The sequence below is a fragment of the Gadus chalcogrammus genome, chromosome 8 (assembly GCF_026213295.1).
Source record: "Gadus chalcogrammus isolate NIFS_2021 chromosome 8, NIFS_Gcha_1.0, whole genome shotgun sequence".
Lineage (NCBI taxonomy): Eukaryota > Metazoa > Chordata > Actinopteri > Gadiformes > Gadidae > Gadus > Gadus chalcogrammus.
Window position 1 is genome coordinate 7,115,702 of NC_079419.1, and position 25,657 is coordinate 7,141,358.

The 25,657-nt window shown below is 44.5% G+C and overlaps 2 protein-coding genes across 2 annotated transcripts in view; one reads left to right on the top strand and one right to left on the bottom strand.

The window, feature by feature from the left end:
• Window positions 1-17,309, top strand: part of cacnb2b (calcium channel, voltage-dependent, beta 2b) — a 23,395-nt gene extending 6,086 nt beyond the window's left edge. The window contains exons 2-15 of the mRNA XM_056596237.1: window positions 1,967-2,032; window positions 4,491-4,613; window positions 5,637-5,776; window positions 7,244-7,305; window positions 7,447-7,472; window positions 7,598-7,678; window positions 8,493-8,551; window positions 8,668-8,777; window positions 10,366-10,517; window positions 11,202-11,297; window positions 12,670-12,849; window positions 14,099-14,338; window positions 14,681-14,825; window positions 14,886-17,309. Of these exons, the coding sequence (XP_056452212.1) occupies window positions 1,967-2,032; window positions 4,491-4,613; window positions 5,637-5,776; window positions 7,244-7,305; window positions 7,447-7,472; window positions 7,598-7,678; window positions 8,493-8,551; window positions 8,668-8,777; window positions 10,366-10,517; window positions 11,202-11,297; window positions 12,670-12,849; window positions 14,099-14,338; window positions 14,681-14,825; window positions 14,886-15,055 (1,650 nt within the window). The 3' untranslated portion in view covers window positions 15,056-17,309. The remainder of the gene's footprint in view (window positions 1-1,966; window positions 2,033-4,490; window positions 4,614-5,636; window positions 5,777-7,243; window positions 7,306-7,446; window positions 7,473-7,597; window positions 7,679-8,492; window positions 8,552-8,667; window positions 8,778-10,365; window positions 10,518-11,201; window positions 11,298-12,669; window positions 12,850-14,098; window positions 14,339-14,680; window positions 14,826-14,885) is intronic.
• Window positions 17,146-25,657, bottom strand: part of LOC130387442 (macrophage mannose receptor 1-like) — a 15,832-nt gene continuing 7,320 nt past the window's right edge. The window contains exons 15-31 of the mRNA XM_056596524.1: window positions 25,314-25,467; window positions 25,070-25,108; window positions 24,545-24,708; window positions 24,189-24,250; window positions 23,784-23,884; window positions 23,246-23,388; window positions 23,000-23,105; window positions 22,724-22,851; window positions 22,596-22,637; window positions 22,151-22,250; window positions 21,775-22,007; window positions 21,361-21,523; window positions 21,075-21,242; window positions 19,820-19,936; window positions 19,493-19,654; window positions 19,257-19,286; window positions 17,146-18,977 (exon numbers count right to left, since the gene is read on the bottom strand). Of these exons, the coding sequence (XP_056452499.1) occupies window positions 18,721-18,977; window positions 19,257-19,286; window positions 19,493-19,654; window positions 19,820-19,936; window positions 21,075-21,242; window positions 21,361-21,523; window positions 21,775-22,007; window positions 22,151-22,250; window positions 22,596-22,637; window positions 22,724-22,851; window positions 23,000-23,105; window positions 23,246-23,388; window positions 23,784-23,884; window positions 24,189-24,250; window positions 24,545-24,708; window positions 25,070-25,108; window positions 25,314-25,467 (2,169 nt within the window). The 3' untranslated portion in view covers window positions 17,146-18,720. The remainder of the gene's footprint in view (window positions 18,978-19,256; window positions 19,287-19,492; window positions 19,655-19,819; window positions 19,937-21,074; window positions 21,243-21,360; window positions 21,524-21,774; window positions 22,008-22,150; window positions 22,251-22,595; window positions 22,638-22,723; window positions 22,852-22,999; window positions 23,106-23,245; window positions 23,389-23,783; window positions 23,885-24,188; window positions 24,251-24,544; window positions 24,709-25,069; window positions 25,109-25,313; window positions 25,468-25,657) is intronic.

The window sequence follows — 25,657 nt, forward strand, 5'->3', positions numbered from 1 at the left end:
TGTTTTAATCTTAAATTCAGGGGTGGTTTATTGATAAGCTCTTATGGGTGTGTTGTGGTTTCTGTAGCTCTGTATTCTGCTCAGACTCGGGTAATATCATCAACAATGGGAGCGTCATCTGTGCTTAGTTGGCAGTTTTCTTTGGTCCCGTTTCCATGGAAACCCATCTTTCCATATGTTGGGAAGGCAGTGCAGTAGCGGCTGAAATGTGCACTGTGCGTGTGCGTGTGCATGTGCGTGTGTGTGTGTGCGTGTGTGTCTATGTGTGTTACAAAGAAGTACTACCGCAACGGAACATGATATCAGGAAAAGCAGGATAACAAACGAACTAAGATTGTATCAAAAACAAAAGATATGCAGGTCTATCTTTATCACGATCTTCATGATTTATGACATATGCAATATGATGGAATCCAGAGCCCATATGTAAGAGGCAAATGTAAGTCAAAAGTAAAAAGTTTGATAAAGAATTGTTGAAGAAATGATAGAGAAATGACAAAGGTACATAATGATAGTTCATATAAGAAGAAGGCAAAGATAATACCCTATCTCACATTCACCTGTCTCCATTCTGTTGGAAAGCTATGTAACGGCTGAGGAATGCAGTATTATTCTTCATGACAGCTAGAGTTTGGTCACTTGTTATGACTACTCAATAGTCACCACTAAACTATAAATTCATGTATTAATATAAATGAATATGTTTTTGTACATTTTGTATATCAAATGAGTATTATATTTATCATACATATCTTTTTATTTAATAGATAAAATATATGCTACAAAAAAAGATTCAAATAAAAACCGAAGCGCAGAATTCATAAGGCGGACCTTGTGGTCCTGGGTGGCCTTCTGGACATCTGCGTTGTCTGTCAGTCTGCAGACAAACTGTCAGTCACACTCAGGACATGCAGCAGGCCAAACGGGTGCTTTAATAATTCATAGAGGGTGCTATTGGCCGGGTGACATTAGCTGGCGGGAGGGGGCTGGGTGCTGGGAGAGCAGATGTCGGTGACAGGCGCGGAGGTAAACAGAAAACACAGACGCCTCCTCCTCGGTACTCTCCCTCCTTCGTCCCTGCGCCATCCTTCTCTTCTGCTGCTAATTGTCTCTCTTGTGTCTCTCTGTCTCTCTGTCTCTCTCTCTCTGTCTCTCTCTCTCTCTCTCTCTCTCTCTCTCTCTCTCTCTCTCTCTCGCTCTCTCTCTCCCACTCGCTCTCGCTCTCTCTCTGTCTCTGTCTCTCTCTCTCTCTCTCTCTCTCTCTCTCTCTCTCTCTCTCTCTCTCTCTCTCTCTCTCTCTCTCTCTCTCTCTCCGTCTCTCTCTCTCTCTCTCTCTCTCTCTCTCTATCTCTCTCTCTCTTTCTCTCTCTCACTCTCTCTCTCTCTCTTACACATATCCATCAATCGACACACACCTAAATCAATGGGTGGGGATCAGGGAATCTGTAACATAGCGATGCAAGCACGACTCTAAAGCAATCTTAGTTGTACATATATATATATATATATATATATATATATATATCAGTTTCAGAGGCCCTTGGTGATGATGCAGGGGTGATAATGAACGTCCTTTGAGTCAGAGACAGAGGGCGTTCATTAGTCTCATCTAACAGGGGACAGACTAGACACATAAACCCTACAATGCACCGAGAGGCAGCCGATTAATTCACTCGTCTCCGACAGTTATAGACAACGGCATGATGGGAAATAGAACCCTGAATGTAAAGTACGAAACCATGGTGTTATTCTTTTCTTTCCAGTGGCATTGAATCAGTTTTCAGAGACCACTGTGATTCAAATGCAACTTCTACACACAGTATGATGAAAGTCCTGGGTTTAAGAATTAGGTCTATGATGAACAGTGGTTTATCAGGCAGTTCTGCAATATGCATGGCGTCTTAATGATGCATATGATATATCATTCTAAATGATGATTTACATGTTCTGTTGATTCTCTCTACAGGGAGAGCGCCACGACTCAGACGTTGTTGAGGAGAGGAATGCCCAGGCTCAGCTTGAGAAGGCCAAGGTACCGCATGCACACACATACACATGCATACTTGTTTACACTCACAGACATGCACACAAAATGTAAATATCTACATGTATACTGTAACTTGTTTACACCCACACACACGCACACACACACACACATACGCAGACACACACCCACACATACTAGTGTACACACAATTACACATTTGCAAGCACATACAGTACGTCCACTGTACACACGCACGTAGACACACACTCAGAGAAGGCGCATGAGGACGTAATCACATCACCGATGGGAAAGGTAGACAGGGAAACAGATTAGCAGAGCGTTATTCCGCCGGGAAAATAGGACACGAAAATATCCTCGCGTCCTTGTCATCTATTTTACGAGCAAAACAACAGCAGAAGGAATCCAACAATTGAATAAGGTTGCTTATTGCGATGCTGTGTCGACGGGATCCTGTTGGAGACGCCTGGGCTCTGCTCTTTGTGGACATATTGAAGAGTGGGATTGTCGCTGTGATGCTGCAGCAGCTGATTATGGCAGTTTCTTGAAATCTGAAATTGAATGAGGGGGAAAACAATGATGAAAGATGATCACGGAGAAAGAAGTTGGAAGAGGAACACATCATTGTTATGCTGGTGTTGCTGAAGATCTGCTGAGCTGCACCCCGCCCCCCGCCCCCCGTTCCAATTAAAGGACTCCCCGGAGTGCTTCACTCCTTACTCACGAACACTCCATCGTGGACACAATTGATTGGGTCGGGATTCAATGCTATTTTTATATTCATGATTAGGAGACAGTAGACCACTGCCTCTTTATATAGCACACAGAACTGTTGTGAATGTACTGTATATGTTGCCTTTTTCTTGAAGTTCGGAAATTACCTTTTAAAAAAACCCTGCGAAAAGGCTTTCAGAATGCGATGATTTCCTGACACTATGGGTCATTATGCATGCAGGCATCGACGTTAACTGCACATTGAGCGACTTGCAGTGACTGGGTCTTTACCCTCTGCACAAAAGTGTGTTTCCCTTCGTTTGCAACAATTACTGCTGTAAGATGTCATTGAATACATTGTTATGCATAAATGGAGGAAAACATAACGCAGCAAAGTTTCAACTAATCCAATGCAGTCCAAACTATTTTTCCATAACGAGAGGCTTTTGAAACCTATCGTTTTTTAATGAAATATGAGCAGGATCGATACTGCCCAGATACTTCATCAGAAAAGCCCTGAGCAGAGTTATTGACAGAGCTGAATAATTTGCTTTTCCCCCGTGGGATCTTCAGAGATCATAACAGAGTTATTGACTCACTCTGGCCGCCATGGGCAACCACAGACTATTTATCCTGCCCCGACAGGATTGGCTCAGTTCTACTTCTTTCATTTAAACAGATTTCTTCACTTTTAACCAATACACAAATATCCGTAAAAAGCATGTGGAAGTATGCATGCATAGTATTCTTTCAGCATATAATATCTCCCATCCATTCTCTCTATGTCTCTGAGGTTATGCAATGCTTATCTCAGGGCACATTGACTTAGAACGCCTAGTGGAGGGATGTCATTAAGTATGCACAGAACACACAGTGTGTCCTGGTGCCACTGACCGCTGACCCCTGAAGCATGTCCCGCCGTGGTGAACCGTCCATGGACTCATTACTGTCGGCTTGACATTTGACTCTGGCAGGAGGATTAGCACAGCATCTCCGCAGCCGCTGTGGAGACTCTGTAGGGGTAAGCCATAGGAATCTGCTGGTGTATCTGCTGTCTCATACAGTAAGATTAGAGAATACACTACTACAACCTTGTGGATTAACTCACAAGGGCCGTATATACAGCCATAAGGTGTGTCGTTTTTTTTACATGGGTGAGGGCACTCTCTAAATTAGGGCTGCGCTCACCGAATTGGAAATTTCATGCCTGGGAAATTGATTTAACGATATCCATCTGTCTCTCATGGTCGTTTATCGACCAGCGGCTGTTGTTCTTTATTTCTTGGTGCCGTTGCATTATGTTCAAGAATCCAGTATCAAATGATCAGTTGTCACTTCAATTGAATATCATAAAACTGCTGTCTGTCATACAAATTCTAAATTGCTTAATCAGAGGTTTAGTCTGTTAGTTTGTTTAATCAGGAACTTGAATAGCCGCAGAGATGTAGTATATATCAGCAAGGTCCATGTAGATGCTGTATCGATTTTTTTTATTGACATGTTTTTGGAGTAGAACTCCTGCCCACGGACTTCAGACGAAAACTCTGCGGTGCTATTTATGTACGGGGCTCCATCCCTGTGAAATAAGCGTAAAAACACAGATAAAGTGCTCTTATTTTGGGAAGGAAAGCAGGTGAAAGCAAAAGAGGTGTGCTGCGTGGAAAGCGGGTCAAACTCCTCTGTATGTGTTTGGGTGTGTGTGCGATTGCTGTGTATCTACATACGGTGTAACGGCTCATTGTGTCCGTCCGTCCCTGCTGTCTGTCCACAGTACCGGCCGGTGGCGTTCGCCGTGCGCTGCAACTTCTCGTACACGCCGGCAGACGACGACAACGTGCCCGTGCATGGACACGCCGTCACCTACGAGGCCAGAGACTTCCTGCACATCAAAGAGGTGCGGACACTGAGATATATATATCTATATATATATAGATAGATATATATAGTAGACGCATTCACGCCCTCAATGGTCTCCCGATACACAGAACGATTTTGGGAATATTCAAACTGCAGAAGTAACAGTATCTTCGGTTTGATTATTTTCGATTTTACAATAGTGAGCTTGGCCTGAGTCGTAGGTTTTTATCCATTACGCCTTACAAGTGAGGCTGAGAATAATCTAAGCCTACAATCAATACTTTGAGAGACACCCGAGGAAAGCAGCAACTGGTGAGAATGCAGAGTAGCCATAGGGATCCGACCTATAAGGTTAGTAAAGAAATATAGTGTTCATGGTAAATAAATACATTCATACTTAAGTATAATAATAAAAAAGAAAAAAAACAGCAATGCACAAACAACCTATGTACTATTCCCTTCTTAAAATACCATTAAACCCAACACTTTTGGTTTCAAAAGCCTTTTCTTTTTTAGCATGTTAGTATTTCTTGACTATGATCTATAACATGGTCATCACTGCCATTTTTCAGGTGCAAACGTTCTACTCTGCTCTTAAGTCAAGGCCAATTATTATTATTTTTTTTCTTGTTTATCTATCGTTGTGCCCCTATGTAAAGCGCTTTGAGTGTGAGAAAAGCGCTATATAAATTGAATCTATTATTATTATTTATTATATCAGAAGCATCAAAGGTTCCCCAGCACCCAGAGACGTGTGTGTGTGTGTGTGGAGCTCCATCTGGGAAGTGGTTCATGTTAGCAGCGTCCAAGAGGATTGCGCTTCTCAGACACTTATAGTAAAACTCCACAATGTGTGGCGCATTCCATACACAACATCACTCTTTATAACGCACGATAATAGGTTTAATAAAGTTTTATGAAAGCCATAACCAGGGGTAAACAACCCCTTTCTTCCTATAAAAAATATCTTTTGGTGTTCTAATTCAAGCAGAAACGCAGGGTTCACTCCCCCTTTAACTTAAGCAACCTCCAACGATTATCCTGGTGTTGTGGTGTGCAGAAGTTCAACAACGAGTGGTGGATCGGCCGCCCGGTGAAGGAGGATGGTGTGGTGGGCTTCATCCCCAGCCCGGTCAACCTGGAGACCATCCTCATCAGGAGAGAGGTGCAGGCCAGGAAGGCTGCCAAGGCCCTAGCCACGTACGTACCCGCTGCAGGCAATCCCGTACTCCACACACGTCTCCTTTGGCCCTTCTCACAGCAGGGAAAACACACAGGTGTAGCTCATGCCATTAATTATGGGTCCATTTGATTACACAGCGTTCACATCGTGCACACTACGTGCGTCTGTCGGCGGATGAACGAGGGCGTGTCTGACGTATAGGGACTAGTGTCTGTAGACGCATACTGCAGTCAATCAAATCGCTTCCTGCTACAAAGCCGATGTGTGGATAGAAATACAAAAGATGAAACAAACAACAGGTGACCAAACACAATCCTATTATTCCACAATTACACGATTTTTCCTGCTTCTTCCTGCTTGTTATTGCAAAATGGATCGAGGAAAAGCGTGGAGTGCATTTGCATAACCACGATCTGATTGGCCGACGGATCCGTTGAACATTTCTCCACTTTTTGACGCAGGCCACGGAGCCGAATGGACGGACGGACCCACAATGCATTACGCGAGCGCCCCAAAAAAAGTAAATGAGATCCGTCGACGGACGGAGGTAGTGCGCCTCGTGCCCGCTGCCGCCGTCCGTTGACTGATCCCCATTGACTTTGAATTGGGACGGACGTGCAATGCATTGGGGATCCGTGCGCTGAAGGCTCCGTCAAAAAGTTGAAAAAAGTTCAACTTTTTCGGCAGCGATGGATCCATCATCCAATCAGAACACCTATGCAAATTTAAGCACTGTGACACTGCTTGGGCTCTGACGACCCTGGAAACCTCCCCCATCCGTCAGCCACGCCTTCTGAGTCCTTTGGCTGACGGTGCAGTGGGCACGAGGCGTGAACAAGGCTGTCCGTCGATGGATGACGGAGGGCGTGTCTGACGTATGGGTAACGCGATCTGATTGGCCGACGGATCCGTCGCTGCCTGAAAAGTTGACCATTTCTCAACTTTTTTGTCGCGGGCAACGGAGCCGACGGAACGGCTTGACCCACAATGCATTTCGAGAGCGCCCCATGCAAATTCAATGAGTTCCGTCGACAGACGGGTACAGTGTGACCGCGGCGCTAAGGTGTCGCAGTATAGACACGACTACTCAACTACTCTGCTTTGTTTATTGTAGTGATGCTATGGATGAAGCAGATGTAAATGCCCTTGCTCATCCAGTAATTGAAGACGAGCTTGTGATCATTTGTGTGTGTATAAAAAGGGAGGAAGATTGGAAGTGATGAGAATAAGTAGGCTTTAATCATCGTGATACTCCAGCCCCTTTGCCACGGCCGGGTTTGAAGTCCCTCGCCCTGTAGTCTTCGTGGTTTGGGTCTGAAGGGAGACCTCTTTGTTTGTGGTACAATGAGGCAAATATGTTCACGCTGTCTTTTCATGAACTGATATGAACCAAGGCTGACAAGACCTCCCTTGTGAAAGCCAGTGATGCCCCGCAGAGATCAGAGCAGAATGTTTTTCATTCGTTTTCCCTTTTTCCATTTCAGCAAAGCTGCGTCTCAAGTCGTTCAGGATTTGAACTCCAAGAAGTACACCCCTCCTTCACAAGGTACGCTTGCCATCGTTTAGACAACTCATAAACACAATACACTATCGCCTATGGAAAGTGACTGTTAGTGATGTATTGTGATTTCTATTGTTATGATTGTTATCCAACTGATTAATTTTGTAAACATCTCACTTTGAACAGCTAACCAGCAAGTAAAAAAGAAACCGGTAAGTTAAGTCTTAAAAATGTCATAATTTTTTTAACTCACTACTAACTAAAAAAAACAGACTTAAGTTAAAAGCCCATGTACCCTGAGTGAGGCGGTCTGCGTTGTGGCGTGTTCTGGCTGCAGGGGGAGCAGATTGCCATGTATGATGTGGTGCCCACCATGCGTCCCGTGGTGCTCATGGGACCCTCGCTGAAGGGGCTGGAGGTAAACACACACACGCGTGCACATACATAGACACATACATATCAGTGCACGCACGCACACAAGCACGCACAGACGCACGCGCGCACACACACACACACACACGCACGCACGCACGCACGCACGCACACACATACACACACACATTTGCTTCATTTATTGGGAATGATCAATACTACAACCCGATAGCATCCAAATGTTAATAAAGAGCCTTTTATGTCCAAAACAACACAAACACTTTGCAGGTATCCACGACCAGGTGAATAAGCAGAGATAAATATATAGTTCAAGTTATATTAAAGGTAGAGATGACAGCGCCTTCTCCATATAAAGACTGCCTATGATTGCTGACACAGAGCAGTATTCGGCTATCTGCTTATAGTTCTTCTCATAGAGTCCAGCAATTTGCAATCCACTAACACAGAGTCTATATACATGTCCAAGGCTACCATAAATGAGGAGTCCAACTAGTTTTGTGCTATAACCATCTACTGTTAAAGCATGTATGTACACGCACGCACACACACGCACACACACACACACACGCACACACGCACACACACACACACACACACACACACACACACACACACACACACACACACACACACACACACACACACACACACACACACACACACACACACAAACAACTCTGTGATGAATTAATTCATTAACACAGCAGTTCTAACCAGCTAATAACAATGAAAACACACCCATGTTCATATAGTCATAGTTCTTGTAGCTCTTATCGCTGACTACAAAGACATACAAATAGTTTTCATTCCCGTCCATGTTTTGCTGTTTTGCCTTCCAGGTTACAGATATGATGCAAAAAGCACTTTTTGACTTTTTGAAACATCGATTTGAAGGCAGGTAAGTCCTGATGTAATTCCAAATAGTGCTAACGCCTTTGCTAGTAATATAACAGAGACAGTGATCGCCGTGCAGTTGTGTTTACATAACGTTGATTCTTTATTGTTCCTGTGTAGGATAACGATAACGCGAGTGACGGCAGACATCTCTCTAGCCAAGCGCTCCATCCTTAACAACCCTGGAAAGAAGGCCTTAATGGACCGCTCCAACACACGCTCTCATCTAGGTACAGCGGCCCCCAGTTCACCATCTCCACCCCACAGCTGCAAACTACCCCTAGTATCTCCCTCACCAAAGCATTCACCACCTAATCTATCTATCTATCGCTCTCTATCTCTCTCTCTCTCCCTCTCTCCCTTTTCTTCTCTTTCCTCTCTCTCCTCTCTCTCTCTACTATATTTCTATTCATTATTTTATTGTGAAAGCGAGTGCAATTTAATCCGTAATTGTTGCCATTCGTCTCCTCAATCGACTTGTCAACAACTGCATCTTCATACAAAACCCATTCAACAAGACGCCTGTTGACACTGATTCAGTCACTCACTCAAGGCACTTTAACACTTGCATCATTGTCTTGTGAGACACTCGTGTTCCATTTGTGCCGTGAGTAAGTGAGTTGTGTCTGACTGCGACTTGTTAGCGGAGTAAAGTCCACCCTTACCCTCTTTTTTTACCCCCGGCCCCGCTGCTATTCTAGTCCTACTCGGGGAGCAGGGAGGTGGGCAGGCAACCTCCTTCCACAACAGCTAACATTAACTTGGCCTTATTTTGTTTTTCTTTGTGTTTGTTTTTCTCCTCTGTCTCCGCCGTCGCTCCCCGAACCCAGACGCCGCCGGTACGTATCATTAACACAATTGCTCGTCCGCCTGTGTGATTTGTTTCTCGTCGCCCGCTCCACCCTGCCATTTACCACCCTGCCTTGTAACCGTAGCAACAGCCTCTGTATCGCTGTGATGGAGCCTGTGGTGATTCGTATCGGCCCGCTCGGCTTGCTCCCCCACCCACCCCCCCCCCCCCCCCCCCCCCCGTGAGTGCATCGGGGTACCGCAGTAGGTCTGGGCTGCCAGACGGACCAGGGGTAAGACTCGCCCCTCGGCGGCGGGGAGAGAGGCTGTAACCGCATCAAGTCTCTGACAAGGTCACAGCGGCTGCCAGCGTAGATCCCGCTGCCCGCCCTCCCCCGTCTGACCCGTGCTCATCCGCTCAGCTCCTCCTCCCGCCTCTCTGACCCGTATCCGCTCAGCTCCTCCTCTCCCCTGTCTGACCCATTGTCCCGGCGCAGCGTGCTGCATTGGCACCGAACGTCATATCACACACATGCTTTTTTTTCTCGCTGATGTTGTACTGTTGGACATGACTGAGGCAATTTGATTGATGAACCGGATCGATCGGCAGGCTTCTGTTTCTGATTGGTTCGTGCGAGCGTGCTGTGTTACTGCTTGGTTAGTCTTAATGAACAGCGGAGAAAAAAAAGAAAAATCATTCATTTCAGACGAAAATCTTATTTTGATGTATGGGGCTGTACGGATTGGTGTGCACCCACAGAATACGCTTAACACAACGATAATGGCGTTATAGGTATTACCTAAAATATACAGGCCAAAAGATATTGAACAGCGCAAAACGATGATGGCGTTTTACTTATTCACTAAACGCACCTGCCAAGAAATATCTTTACAGCGGCGAAGAATGAAACGCCGCGTCGCTCGCAATGCACTCAACAGAACGATGATGGCATTCGGCTCGTTCGTTAAACACGTCAGCCAAACAAACACTCTCAGAGGCTGACAGACGCTGCCCCCCCCCCCCCCCAGCCCAGATCCAGGGGGAGGTAGAGCGGATCTTTGAGCTGGCGCGCAGCATGCAGCTGGTGCTGCTGGATTCAGACACCGTCAACCACCCCCTGCAGGTGTCCAAGACCTCGCTGGCCCCCATCCTGGTCTATGTCAAGATCTCCCAGCCAAAGGTAAGCACACACACCTGCAACGTGTGAAACCCGCATACAGATGCCCACACACACACACACACACACGCACACGCACACGCACACACACACACACACACACACACACACACACACACACACACACACACACACACAGACGTGGACGTGTGTCTGCGTGTGTCTGTTTGGGAGGAATGATGGCAAATATGTGCAGACATACACACACAGATATACACTTTTACACATAAACATGTGCGCACACACACACGAGCACACACGCATATACACACGCACACACACGCGTATGTGAAAAAACTTCTAATTCTTGTAAAATAAAAATGACAAGATTTTCTGCAGGTTTATTTGTGTATTGAAAGTTTGCCATGTCATGCCCTATGCATTGTGTCTCTTCCTGTCTCATACTCGCTCCAACTCCCAGTGGTTTCAATTTCAATAAACATTACCAAGTAATCCTGTTATCACTTCCGTCTGTTTCATTTTGTACCGATATCAATGTCTTCATCCATCAACATTTCTTGAGGATCAATATAATTTATAAGCAATACAAAAATGTCCCGTTTGCTTTTGTGTTTCGGGTGGCTTGGTACCAATCTTCCATAACCCCTGCAGACAGTTTAACAATCACTATTCCTGCTTACTATCCTGGCTGTATCCTCCATGATTTTACCTTTTGACCCTGTCCAGGTGTTGACCAGGCTGATCAAGACTCGGGGGAAGTCTCAGACCAAGCATCTTAACGTTCAGCTGGTGGCCGCAGACAAGCTGGCCCAATGTCTGCCGGTGAGCGCCCTCTAGTGGCCGTTCCTTTACATCACCTTAGTTCACGTTAAAACGACCTCCCATGCCTCACTATGAAGGATCTCCAGTCATTCATTATTACGGGGTTGTTTAGAGAGTTAATAATTCTTAACAAACCACGTGCTGATAGCCCAAGCTGAGAATAAGGGTATTGACGAAGACACATTAAAATAGGATGTTTGCTATATCTAAACATTTGTATGAAATGCTGTGAACCTTGGCCCAGTAAATATACATCATATATTATAGAGGGATTTTTTCTATGGGATTCTGAAATTAAGGAAGTGATTTTAAATGCAAGGCTTGGTTAGGAAGTCTGAATCTGTCTATCCCCTCTGATAATGCAGGAGATTGTCTTTGTTTTGCAATGACCTTATTGTTATTCCCGTCGGCTTATCTGAACCTCGCTGCAGGACCTGATCGCATCACCTTATCTGGTACCAGGAGACTGTAGTGTTTGTTTTCAAGCTCTTTCTTGCCAAGCTCAGTTCTTAGGGGAGGAACGAACTTGGACAGAAGTGTGAGAAGTAAATGGCTGATAACGTTTTTTACTTTTATTTTTGAAATAAGTGCTGCACAACAAAATCATCAAATAGAAAGATCAAAACAGATAGAAAGAGACAAAAAAGAGCCAGCTATTAGCCTTCCCCCCGATCAGACGACAGATGTACTTCTCCTGCCCGCCGTTACGAAAAGTCTTTCCCTAGCAAATGGCTGACATGCGCTTACTTTTTCACTGGTGGACTGCAGTGAAAAGCTACATAGTGTCTTTGTTACAACATGATCATTTTGAATGCTCAGATTGACAGTGTGGGTCATGTGACTTGGATGTAACCTGAAGGTTGGGCTGTCTTAGTAACGCTCCACCCAGCCCTTGGTATAATAGTATGATATTATTATATTATATCTATAATCATGAAGGAAGAGACTATAGACACTGGACAACACTCCCGGACCCACAAGTGTGGCACTTACAAATAGTACTTAGCATTGTGTAGCGTCTTATCCTAGCTATCTTTGTTGCATACGGGCAATGGGTTAACCCAGAAATTGTAACTGCTTGACACCTGTTTCTATGAGCATCCTAACTGTACCGAAAACAATATATATTATTTCTCTTTCTTCTGATAAATATACATATTGTACGTCGCTTTGGATAAAAGCGGGCCCTTAATGTGAATGTAAATGTAGTGACCTGTGGCTATATCACTCCTCTTGCATTGTCAAACGTTACACAAACTCCCTTTTCATCCGTTTCTTTCGTCCACACCTCCACGCTGCCTTACCCCCCACCCCTGCACCTCCTTCCTAACACCTCCCCATCGCCTCCCCTTTGGTCTCGTTGCTGACCCAGGAATCGTTCGACGTGATCCTGGATGAGAACCAGCTGTCGGACGCCTGCGAGCACATGGCGGACTACCTGGAGACCTACTGGAGGGCCACGCACCCCCCCGAGATGGAGCCCACCAACCCCCTGGTGCTGCAGCTTGCCGAGAACACGCTGCCTGTCAGCCCCCCGGCTCCTGTGACCCCTGCGCCTCGGAAGAAGGTAGGCTGATGCTAGCGCTTAGGCTGACGCTATATGGCTTTAAAATATGGCTATGGCTGAGGATAAATATATGGCTAAATATAAGGCTATGGCTAAAATAAGGCTATGGCTAAAGATATGGCTGTGGCTAAGGATAAATATATGGCTAAAGATAAGGATATGGCTAAAAAAAAGGCTGTGGCTTGATATAAGGCTATGGCTTAAGATAAGGATATGGCTATGGCCTAAGATAAGGATATGGCTTAAATATGGCTATGGCTAAAATAAGGCTATGACTAAAGACAAGGCTAAGGCTATGCCAAAAACTATGGCTTAGACTTAGGATGAAATGCAGTCCAGTACTCAGGCCCATTTAGAGCCCTGTGGCAAATAGACACAAGCCAAGGAGAAGTCATGAACACTACTTGAAAGCAGTTGGGTGAAGTGTAAGGCTCCACCTTACACATTGAGTACCCATTAATGTGTACTGAAACCGTTTTATTTTGGATGGAGGGCAGTAAAGAAGGGTTTGTTGGAAGGATGTTTGGTTTTTTCAACCCAAAGAAGTCCCCGACTCTGAAATCATCGGGCGTTGCCCCCACCCTCCCCTGCCGTCATAGCGCTGTTTAACGTACCTTAAAGTTAGCACCCTGCATGTTCGAAATACCTCGTCGTTTGTAAAGGTTTAGCCGCAGTGCCACGCTTCCTTTCAACTCATTCCAAACCTCTTTTGTTATTTTGTCTTTCAAAAAAATAGAAATAGTTTCGGGGAAACAGCTCTGAGAACTTTTGAGTCCCACGGTCGTTATTTTGTTTTCATTTATTCACGTGCCATTTTCATCCCATTTCCTCTCGTACCATTTCCCTGGGGGAAATATGCAGAAATGAGCTTCCACTTCTGGTGAGTAGGATGCGATTATGCAACATCTTTATCTACTTATGGTTCCCCTATAGAGAGGATAAGATCCGATAGCCAGTTCTGCATATTGTTTGTCTTTTCCTTGTAGTTTTGCAATCTATTATGATCATACCAACGCCTTCCAACTAGCTAGCTAGCTTAGCTCCTTGTACCCAATGTAAATGACCGTGTGTGTGTGTGTGTGTGTGTGTGTGTGTGTGTGTGTGTGTGTGTGTGTGTGTGTGTGTGTGTGTGTATGTACATGTGCTTAGGTGCAAATGCAAGTGTGTGTGTGTGTTCGAGTGTGGTTGTGTGTTTGATCATTGCCATTACCTCTTGTTCTATTCTTGCTTGCAGGAGGAGCAGAAGGAGAGGAGGCCCCCAGCCACCAAAAGGAAGGGCTCCCGCGAGAACCACCTAGCCCCGGAGCCCCCCTCGGCCCCCGGCCCCCCGGAGCAGAGGACCAGGGAGGGCGGCCGCAGGGAGGGTCCGAAGGAGGAGCAGCAGGAGGGTGAGCTGCGGGAACAGGGGCTGGAGGAATCGCTCCTGAGGACAGAACCAAAGAGGGCCCAGCATGGCCACCACCACCACCACCGACACCACCACCACCAACAACACCAACACCGCAGGACTGACCCCCACCACCAGCACCCCGGCAGGGAGCACACACACGCCCACCACGGCCCCTCCCGCCGACAACTCCCCCGGCTGTCGAGGAGCACTGTGGGGCAGGAGGAGGAGGAGGAGGGGGGGCAGGGGGGAGGCGTGGGAGGCGGGGAGGAGCAGCGGGGCGTGGACCCTCGCTACCACGGCAGAGTGGTGGCCTCTCACAAGGACCTCGACCACCATCCCAACAGCGGCCACCGGCCGCACCACCACCGACGCCACCACCCTCCTCCACAGCCACAACAACAACAACAACAACAACAACAACAACAGCAGCAGCAGCAGCAGCAACCGTACGCATATCAGCATCAGTACCACCAGCATCACCGCGGCAACAGGCAGCCGCAGAGCGGGGAGAGCAACGAGACGGAGCAGAACAACGAGCGCAACCGGCAGCACCGACGCCCCCCCCACCACCACCACCGCCACCACCACCCCCCACCACCACCACCACCACCGCTGCAGCAGCACACGGAGGCCCCCAGGACCCCCCGTAGGGACCACTACCCCGGGGGCCACCACAACCAACACAACTACCAGCACTACCACAGCAGGGACCGAGAGCGGGAGAGAGACAGAGACGGGGACAGGGGAGAGCGAGACGAGGACGGGAGACACTGGCACAGGGGTCCCCATACATACAGCTAGCCGCTGTCGGTGGGATTGTGGCGCCGTTGTTGGTGTTTTATTTGGGTCCGTGCATGGGTTTTTGACGCCGCTCTGGTTGTAAACGCCACGAAGGAACGGTCGGAATTGGCAATGACTTCTGCCGTTCTGTATGTCGTTCTTTGCTGATGGTTGCCCGCCTCTGCCCCCTCCCTAGCAGTCGAATCGCCTCGTGGTCTCGCACTCCTACCATACCGGCCACGTCGCGGAGCGATGGGCTTGGATGGTCCACTTGAAATGATAGACCGTTTATCTAAAAAGGAGTCGCTTGTCTTCCGCTTAAGTCACAAGTAAACACGTAATAGTGAGTCAGTTGACCTGTCAACACAGACAAAGTTCAAGCAGTTGTCACTCCCAAAATGAGACCGGTGTTCAGGGTGAAGCCCCATGTCCTTGCCATGAGTCTGTGTCACTTCCAGACCTAGAACGGGTGTTCGAGACTTCCCAAGCTGAATCCGCAGCTGATCGCCAGGTCGTGTGATGAAAACCATGAGAAATCTCAACTTACAGTGTATATATCTGGCTATTCTTAAAGGCAACCTATTATTTTTTCTTCCTTGTTTTCTATTGCTGTCTGGCAGTACAGTGGATTATTTATGAATTTAATAAATTAAAGTCTATTAATAATTTTATCACAACAATATTAGACTGGAATGAGATTGGTTGGTGACAGTTGTCCATTAGGGAATGATGGCCACACAGACGCTGAGCTATTTTGGAGCTTGTCATGGACATCAGTGCTTAACATGTACCTTATACCACCATGATCCATCAGAACCATTAATAATAATAGCATGCAGACACAAATCATAACCTGCTGTACCTTGAATTGAACCCCTGCACACTGAGCCTCGATTTTAGTGAGTTCTTATTCTCAAATCTCTGTCTTTGTAGACAACACACTGCTTGACTATCTCTAGGTTGCTGAAATGTTTGGCTGTTACATAGATCTACATTAGATCTGAAAACCCGAAGGACATGATCACATTCATCATGACCCACCTGTAAGTGTTTGATTTGTTTTCAGACTAAATATAAGACGATACAGGATATGGTTTTAACTGTGCAGAATAATAAAATACAAGCCTTGATTTGTAGTAAACTCATTCATAATTTACGAGTCAAACCATACAAGGCGGATGGCAGGCTTAACACGTTTCAGATTTTCAGCGGGTGTCAAACAGTCAGATGATAGCATCGCACATCTCTTCCGACAACGTTTATTACAAATGATGACATACATACAAAAGCAGTTTATTTCAAGAAAAGTCCCCCAAACTATTTTTCTACACCTGAACGAGAACCACGTGTCGTTCTCAGCTTCCTACTTTTTCTAACGGTGTTGTTCAATCGTATTTATTCTCTCTCGCACTGTCTGGAAGCATGACTCATTTATTTTGTCGTGACACTCGTGCGGTGCGCTGAGGCCACTATGCATCTTCTTGTGATGAAGAATATAGCTTGAAATCGACTTCTATGCATTTGTATATAAACACATATCATGTTTGCCTTGACTGTTGGGTTGATGGGGGCAGGGGGGCCGTGAGGGAGTCAATTGCAGTCAGTTTGCTAGAGCTTTACCTCATAGGCCTTTTTCATAGAAATGTCTTCGTAGGACAGACACAGGTGACACTCATAACACTCATTATGGGTCTGTTCCTTTTGTCTACCAGGGCACTTGTAGTAGACTAAACTAGTGAAGGTAAGTATGATTCATGTGCCCTGCATAAAATGGAACCCACCCATAATAAGTGGCATCAAAAGTGTTTTGAGTGACACCTGTGTTTGTCCAATAGTGACGCCTTTGTGAAAAGGGGCTATAAGGACTGCAGGTCTAACAGCTAAATCCACTCTCTCGCTTCTCTTGTGATGCATTGGTTCTTTTGAATCTTTTCGAGTTTTACTTTCAACTTGATGATAAAATGATTCTAAACGCTGTCTTTTTTCATTAATTGTAGACCGAAATCAACTGATTGATCGGCAATTAACAGTATTTCGAGCTCACTTAAATAAAGGAAAGTGCTTCCTTGGATTTTGAGATGTATATCATTGAAGAAACACAATATGGTTTATCATAAACTTTATGCAATGCAGTCGTTATCTTTGGGTGGAAAAATAGGCGAGGAAATCCCATTTCGAACAAAATGACAGCTTCTGCGAAAATGTTACATAATGCAGCATTAAAGCTTTGGCAATGTTAGTTATTAATGCTCAGCACAATTCTGTAGGATGAATCTCGTTGTTTATATGATAATACTCTTGTGTTATGTTTTCCAATTGCGCTGTACATTAAAATAAATGTCAATGTTTTATATTTTGTTATATTGTTTATAAATTGTATTTGTTGCCTAGTTACACCCTTCTATAAAATTAACTAACATTGTAGTAATTAAGATACATACATCCTGCCGCAATAATGGATAAATTCCTTTTCTTTATGTATGATTTTTTATTAAATTAAAAGTACATTGTATGATGTAACAATACAAGATTATATTTATATTTATTTCAAATTAGTAATTGAACAGCAATTATAAACAAGTATTACTCTAGAGACCAAGCATACAATTCACAAAGAAACTCTATCCTTAGAGATATAATGAATGGAAATTCTATACATTCAAATACAGATTCGGTAAAATATATACTTATATATATTTATTGACATAATGGCAGATCCACTGATCCAAGGTTTCTCTTCCTACTCTAATAGACCTCTGAAGAATAAGTCCCGCTTCCGAGGCAAAAAACCCTCCCACATAACAAACTAGGTGGCGAAAAAGTAAAAGCTGTGTCACGTTTTGAACTATACATTTTCCATTAAAGGGGACCTATTATGCTTATTCGACTTTTATGACCTATAAACGTTGTTATAATGATTGATAGTCATGTTTAACAGTACTAAAGTGTCAAATAATGACGTACATGCATTTCGACGTATTCCCTGCTGACAGTCTGGGGTGGCTGTGCAGAGCGCTAAACACTCGGGACAACTTTTGCGATTCACTTGTTCACATTTCCGGGAAATCATCTAAGTAGAGGCACTCCTGCCACGCCCCCATATGCCTGGTCAAATCTGCCCGAGCGCTTCAAGGAAGGTAACCAATCACAACGGAGTTGGGGTGGCAGGAGGGGGGCGAGGGGGCGGAGAAGGACGAAACCGAGCGTTGACAGAGAATTCTGAAAGCGCCCAAATGAGAGGAAGAGTTTCCCGAAAATCTACATTGTTTCTTGTGTATGGTTAAACATGACTATCAATCATTATAACAACGTTTATAGGTCATAAAAGTCGAAAAGCCTAATAGGTCCCCTTTAAGTTTCGACTGGGTTTCTGGAATGTCGGTGCCGTCAAAGTAGTAAATGATTGTTAATGCTACTTTAACGGCACCGACAATCCAAGAACCCAGTCGAAACTAAACGTGACGCAGCTTTTACTTCTTCGCCCCCTACAGAGTTTGCTATGCACGATCATTCAAAGACGCCATGTTATTTTCCATAGACATTTGACCGAGGGAACCGGAGCCTCGGAGGCGGGACTTATTCTTCAGAGGCCTTTTCTTTACTATTTCCTGACAGTACAAAGATTAACCACAGTACCCCCTAGTGGTCCACTGTTAACCAGCACAATGTTGACTCGTGTGATGACATCACAGCGTTATAATTGGTGCTTGGTCTTCCTCGTCTTTCTCTGCGTTCTCTATCAGTTGATTGGTATCTACCACGTCAGGCTTTTGGCACTCTCTATTAAAATAGAGGGGGTTTTCAAAAGCTGGCTTTGGAAAGGATCGTCCAGATTTCTTGAAGATGAAGATTGCTAGGGCCGCCATTCCAGCAAGAAAAAACACGATCACGACCACCACCAGGCTTGTGTGAGCACGTTGCTTGCTTGGAATCGTATGAGATGCTACAAGATAAAGAACAGAAATACACATTTGATCAATATAGAATATGATCAATATGAATGCAGAATTGATCATGATAAATATAAAGGAACAGTAGCAGATCGTAGCTGGCTAAGAAAGTGTTAACAATAAAAGAGAAAGCCCATATAAACACTGTGTAGGAACAATTATTGATTGCTGATTTAAAAATTCAATAAATGGAACAATAGCTCTGCAATTGATTATTTAATTAATGGCAGAACCAAAACTCATTAGGAAAAATTAGTAGAAATAGTACTTACCAGCCGTTGGCATCATATTCACGAGAGCAACTGTGAAGAAAATAATTAGTACACAATTTTAATTTCTTTTTTTTTTATCCAAATTGACTCACAGTACATTCAGTTTGTAATTGATGATTAAAGGTTAAGCTGTTGACATTGGGGAATCCAAACCACCACTACCCTAACCACTTGACTATTCTTCACCTACAATCTACCACACTTGCAGTTTCTAAAAGCAAAGCAAATGGACATACCTTTGGGTGTTTTGCAGATGTAGGCTCTGTCGTTCCATTTACGGCCCGTCGTCCATTTCCCGGTTAACGACTGGACCTTTGCATAACTGTTGGACGACTCTGGGCTGTCCTCATCCCAGTTGGTGTAGTCCACGATGGTTTTGTCCAGCCAATTCCACTTTCCTGTGAACGAATGAAAAAGGATTGCAAAAACTTGCAGAATATTATTGGAACCAAAAGTTTCCCCAAATAAAATCAATAAAAAATACAGAAGAATGGAAGTACCTAATATGCAATAGAAAGGGGTAAACATAGAGCTTTTTATTTCTATTTTTGTGAATCCTATACCTGCATGTGTCTTGTACAGGCCGATCCAGAAGGAGCTCTGGCCATCGGCCAATATTGACACTTGATCTTGGATGAAGGTCTGTTCTTCAGGATCCTCGATGCTGGCTAGGACGCCACCTTCAAAATCAATAAGAATAAATATATTTTTGAATTTTCCCTTAGAGGCTATCCAGATATTGTTAGCTTTTAAGTCAGCATTACGCTAATTAATATCAGTCTGGCTTTAACCAGGCAGCAATTGATAAAATAATATAGAGGAGGCCTTATGTTACCCAAAAAACTCCAAGCCCCTCACATACATTTTAATTCGTGGCAAATATCAGATTTCAGTGTGAACTGAACACACTCCGTACTGCCCCACATGGGCAAAACATCAACAACAAAGTCGTAAGACGCAGCATGCTGTGGGAAGGAAGTATATGAGGAGGCCTCTGAAGTCAGCGTTTACGGTTTAATTTGTTCAGTCAATTCATGCAGTGGAAGCCAGCGGACTCAGGAGCAGATGATAACGATGTATTCTTAAGGAGCAATGGCTGCAACTTCTGTTTAGAAGTGTGTGTGGACGCGGAGTCGAACCCGAATTGCTGGGATCGTGACGTGAGTGGCTTCACTGAAACCGTTCGCCTTCAAAACTGAAGGATTGCAAGGCTGCTTTTAAATAAATTACTACTATTAAGTACTATTATCAATGCCCCTCCACTGACATCTTCCACCGCCAGGTTAGTCTTCAACAACAAAAAAATCGGGCCTATATCTGATTCAGGACCACATATGAAAGTGGCCGAAGTCTGAATTTGATCAGAAAACCATTTGTGTGCTGTACACACTGTTACAAATCCGGTCTGAGTCACATATGACCGACTTCCCTTGCAGTTGAACGAGGCCTAAGGGATGCTCTCGCTCTCTTCGCCCTTGCCAAGTCTGGTTGGAAGTTAAGCAAAAACATATTCTCTGAGAAATCCCTCGTGCAGATTTCTGTTGATCTTTTAACATCGTTATTTACTCAATTAAAGATAAAACAGCTTTGATTGCCCTAAAGATTTCTACACTTTCCTTGGGCGCCAGCATTGTTTTTTTTACTATTGCAGACTGCCGAATTCCGTAATGATCGGTACTAATGATCGGTCCTAATTATTTTGTATTTAAAAAAAGGTAACAGGCTAGAGGCCAGATTGATCTGACGGAAATGGGATTTCCCGAGACGAGTTGATGCACCTGACGCATACAGGTGTATCAATGTCCCAGGCTCTCTTACCATGTCGTGAACAATCCGAAGCTGCATTGGCCCACTCCACCGTCTCTGTGATGAAGACGTAGCAGTGGGCCTTGAATGGCATCCAGGCAAACTTGCGTTCCGACCGCTCATCCTGAGTGGCAATGGGGCAGCTGCCGACGTATTCGGTGGAATCCGTGGGGGCAACGTCTATGCGTACACAGGGAGAGTCGATCATCATGCTGCTGTTGTTCGATTTTCATAAGGAAGTCACAATGTCATAGGAAAAAGGGACACAGACATTTTTCCAATCGCAGGCTTGCAGTACCTGAGGACTGTAAACACGCGCTTTTCATGGTCATGTTGCACAGTCCCGTCTTCCACATTCCGTCGACGTCGAGGTAGACGCAGGAATTTTCGGTTGGTTCCCCCGGCGACCAGTTGGCCATGGTCAGGTGCCAGCCGCTGATGAATCTGAAGTAACCACCGGTCTGCGAAGCCAGAGCGCATTGGATTACTCCCAAAACACATTCCGTTGAGAAGGCTAAACCAGGCCTACTACTAAAATGAATCATTAGTGGACAAGTTATCCCATTACTAGATTTTGGGTAACTACCGAAAAAAAGAATATCACATTTTTATTGATTGTATTAAAAAGGTTTTGCGATTGTCTAAGCTATTTAATGTATGCGTTTGGAAAATAATATATTATTATAAAAAAAAAAAAGATCTTGGTAGGTACCTCTCCCTTGTTCAAACCGATCCAGAGGGAAGAGTTCAGATTGATTGCCTGCAGCTCGATGTAGGCCCTCGTCCATTCATTCCGAATGCTAGCTAGATAGGCCCCGTCCTGCTGGCAGCGCGCCTTGGCTTCGCTCCACGTCAGGTTCTGGATGATAATCTTCACCGAGTCGTTGGCCATCTTGACGTAGGTGATCGGAGTCAGAGGTTCTGTCGGGCTTTGGAACTGCGAATCTGTCAAGGCGGCGGTGGTGCAAAAATTATAGTTCATCACACGATTCAAAAACATTATTTTAGAGGAAAATCTCCTCGTTGGACCAGGTTCTTCCACAGATCAGAGGCAGCATAGCGTGCTCGAGGACAAAAGGAGAGCTCACCCACATTCCGCTGACAAACGTATCCAAAAGTTTCATTGCAGTTGTGCCCGATCCATCTCCCATAGGTGGACTGATTACCGCTCAGCACTACACAGCCCTCCTGGTGAGGAGCAAAAGGTTATGTTGAGGAGACTGTGTAAGCATTGTATGATAAGCAGCATAACAAGCTTAAAGCACTGATATTATATCCATGTGCGAATCCATAGTATGATTCATTCCATAATCAAGAATCAAGCACAACTTTGTTACTCTAGTAGCTTACAACTAGACAACAACATGCTTTGCTAATGTTATATTTCTGTTATCATTTTTTTTAATTTGTGGGATTAGTTGCGTTTAATCTTTCCTTTACTTGAGCATAGCAGTTTTTCATTTTCAAGTAAAACCTTTATAACAGCTTATATGATGCCAGTTGGGTTCACTTTGAGACACTTCTACTACTTACATCACTCCATGAGCTATAAAAAGATCCAGGACGCTTGTATTTCTGAAATGGAGAATAATATTAAGTGTACGTGTTCGTTCGCAAACAGAAATTCAAAAGACACATTGTCTTTTTGCGCCTACACTTACGTTGAAACCCCAGTTTGTGTACCGCCTTGGCCGTCCGTCTGTCCAGAAGAATTCGCCCTTTTCCAAAGAATTCAAACCGATCCAGAGGTCTCCCGAGCCGGTTTCACTCATGCGCGTCAACAGGAACGCTTAAAAAAACCAGCATCACCAAACTGTAGGCCTGTGCATGCCTTTGTGGTTTGGAGGACATTCTTAACACACCAGAAAAAGCGGCCATCTTTTTTAACAGTCCAATCAGGCCAGATGTAAATATGTGACTGGACATCGGGAGCATACCTTGATCACTTCTTGAAACGATGGAGGCTAGGTTTCCCCCCATTGAATTACACCGTCTCCGAGCTTCGGCCCATTTGTCCTTTCGTGAATTGACGATTCTATAACACTGAAATAAAAAGTCAACAACCGCACACATGATTTAAACACAGGAAGGAAAACATAAACACTCCTTCACCGAAACATTGGCTCAGGGGTTACTTCCCTCAAACTAGTTTGCTTTGAGTGCTGTTAAGCGTGACCTCTGACCTTTGACTGGAATATGGACCAGTCGAGCGGGCAGCCCCCCTTAGGGGCCTCCGTGGGAGCGGCGGTGCTGTTGATGGTCACAGAGGTGCTCCTCTTGCAGATGGATTTATGCTCATGGCCGCAGTTGATGTCATGCCAGAACCCTTAAAACACAGTGCGACACAGGGCCAAATCAACAGTGGCACTATGGTGGAGACCAGATGTATACATACCATGATTTATTCTTTATTATGTATTTATGTACTTTAACGTATTATATTTGACTTCACAGGCCAATGTCGTGTTCCGTTGAGTGTGTACTTTAAAGGTGACATATTGTGCAACCATGTGTGAGTGTGATTAGGCCGATTTTCTAAATGGCTTGTAATAGCTAAGCACACTCACATCTGGGGGTATAATGTGTCACCTTTAACATTATTGTTTGAATTTGAGGGTTTTGTGTTATATGTATGTGGGCGCTGTCAAGGGTGGACTAGATTGGTTCGATTCTGTTGAAGGGATGTGTGAGGGTCTGAAGTGTGTTTGGAGTCGACCGTACCACTGTGGTGAGACATCATGACACAGTTCTCGTCGTTGTTCCTAAAATCGGGTTGATTCTCGTCCCAGCGCTGGTACATTGTTGAAGAGCCATCCATCCACCTTAAACAGTGCAAGAAAAGTTAGTTGTGTTTTTTTGCTGCATCATTGAAATGTATTTCCGGTAAAGATAAATGAATAAGGAAAACAGATAAAGAAATTGCCATGGTATAGAAGAAATAAAGAAGTTGAAAATACTTTTTATTTTCAATATCAATTAAATAATTTGATTAAAGTGATTTGGTAGCGATTGAATTCATTGAACATGAGTTATGGCTAAGGTCAGATATCTTTGATGACATTTATTTATATCATATCAAATCCAATGCATATCAAATGTCAGGTTACCTATCTCATATATACTCACCCAAATGTCTGATCGAAATCCACAAGCATTCCGATATAATAGGATCCATAAGTCCTTGCTATCTGCATGCACATAAATACACACACACACCAAAACACACACACACACACACACACACACACACACACACACACACACACACACACACACACACACACACACACACACACACACTCACACACACACACACACACACACACACACACACACACACACACACACACACACACACACACACACACACACACACACACACACACACACACACACACACACATTAATTAGTTAATTAATTTCGGTGTCAACAAAAAGCCTATCCTTGAACTGGAAGTTTTGAACCACTGAACACTGCATACCATCTTCCACAGAAAGATGTTTTCGGCCTCGCTGTTGATGACCACTAAATCGCCGTGCCCCTTTTTACAATGGCTTCGGGCGTCCTCCATGGCCATCACCCTGTCGTTAATGTAATACTGGCTCGTACCCCACTCCAGCCAGCCATCCTCATGTTTGATGTACCCTGTAAAAAATGAAGAAATACATATTATTTAGGGGGGGGCTTTTTTCTATCTTCCAATAGAGCCTTTACACAAGGGAGTCGTCGTAGGGCAAATACAGGTGTGCTACTTTTATGTTATGTGTGATATTTTCACTTGTTTGACTGCATGTGCCGTGGTATATATAGAGAAGAAAATCCAAATTTATTGCAATGAGTGACACCTGTGTGAGTCTTATGACGACGCCTCTGTGAAGTGGCTCTATTGGGTAATGTTATGCATAAATATTAGATATTATATTTGATGGCTAAGCAATATCTCACCAATAACTTGGATTGTTTACGGATCTATCTATACATGTCATGTCATGCATTATCCTTTTACCTGTCGTGGTATCATTTGGAGGGGGTTTTGGAGTTAAACCTGTTGGTTATAAGATAGAGAATATTTAGAAACAGTATCTGCTCAACAAAGGAAACGTTCAGTCAAAACGTCAAAAGCCCAAACTTTCTTAATAATTGGGGGTTCAAGCAGTACGAAAGCGGCTTTCTTATCTTGTAACAAGTCACAAGTTGTGTTTTATGATAATGCAATACCAAAAATGCCAATCAAGAACCAAAGAGTGTACCGGCGCGGATTTGACACATCCAGTCGTTGTAGGTTTCACAGTGCACGTCGTTCCAGGAGCCCTCCTCATCCCAGTAGTACATCCGGAACTCCACGCAGGACTCTGCGCTGTTCTGGTTGTTTGGCTCCTCACTCATCCAGTGCAAGAAGTTCAGCTAAGAAACAAAAGAAAATAACAATGATACATTTGATTTAAATAACGCCTTTCAGACTCCAGGATGCTTTACAATGTGGGCAGGAACATGGAAATTAAAATAACTAAATCAAAAACAAAACACGGTAGTCGAGCAGACAAACATGAGGGGGGGGGGGGGAATCAACACCATAGCATGATCCAGTGTTCTA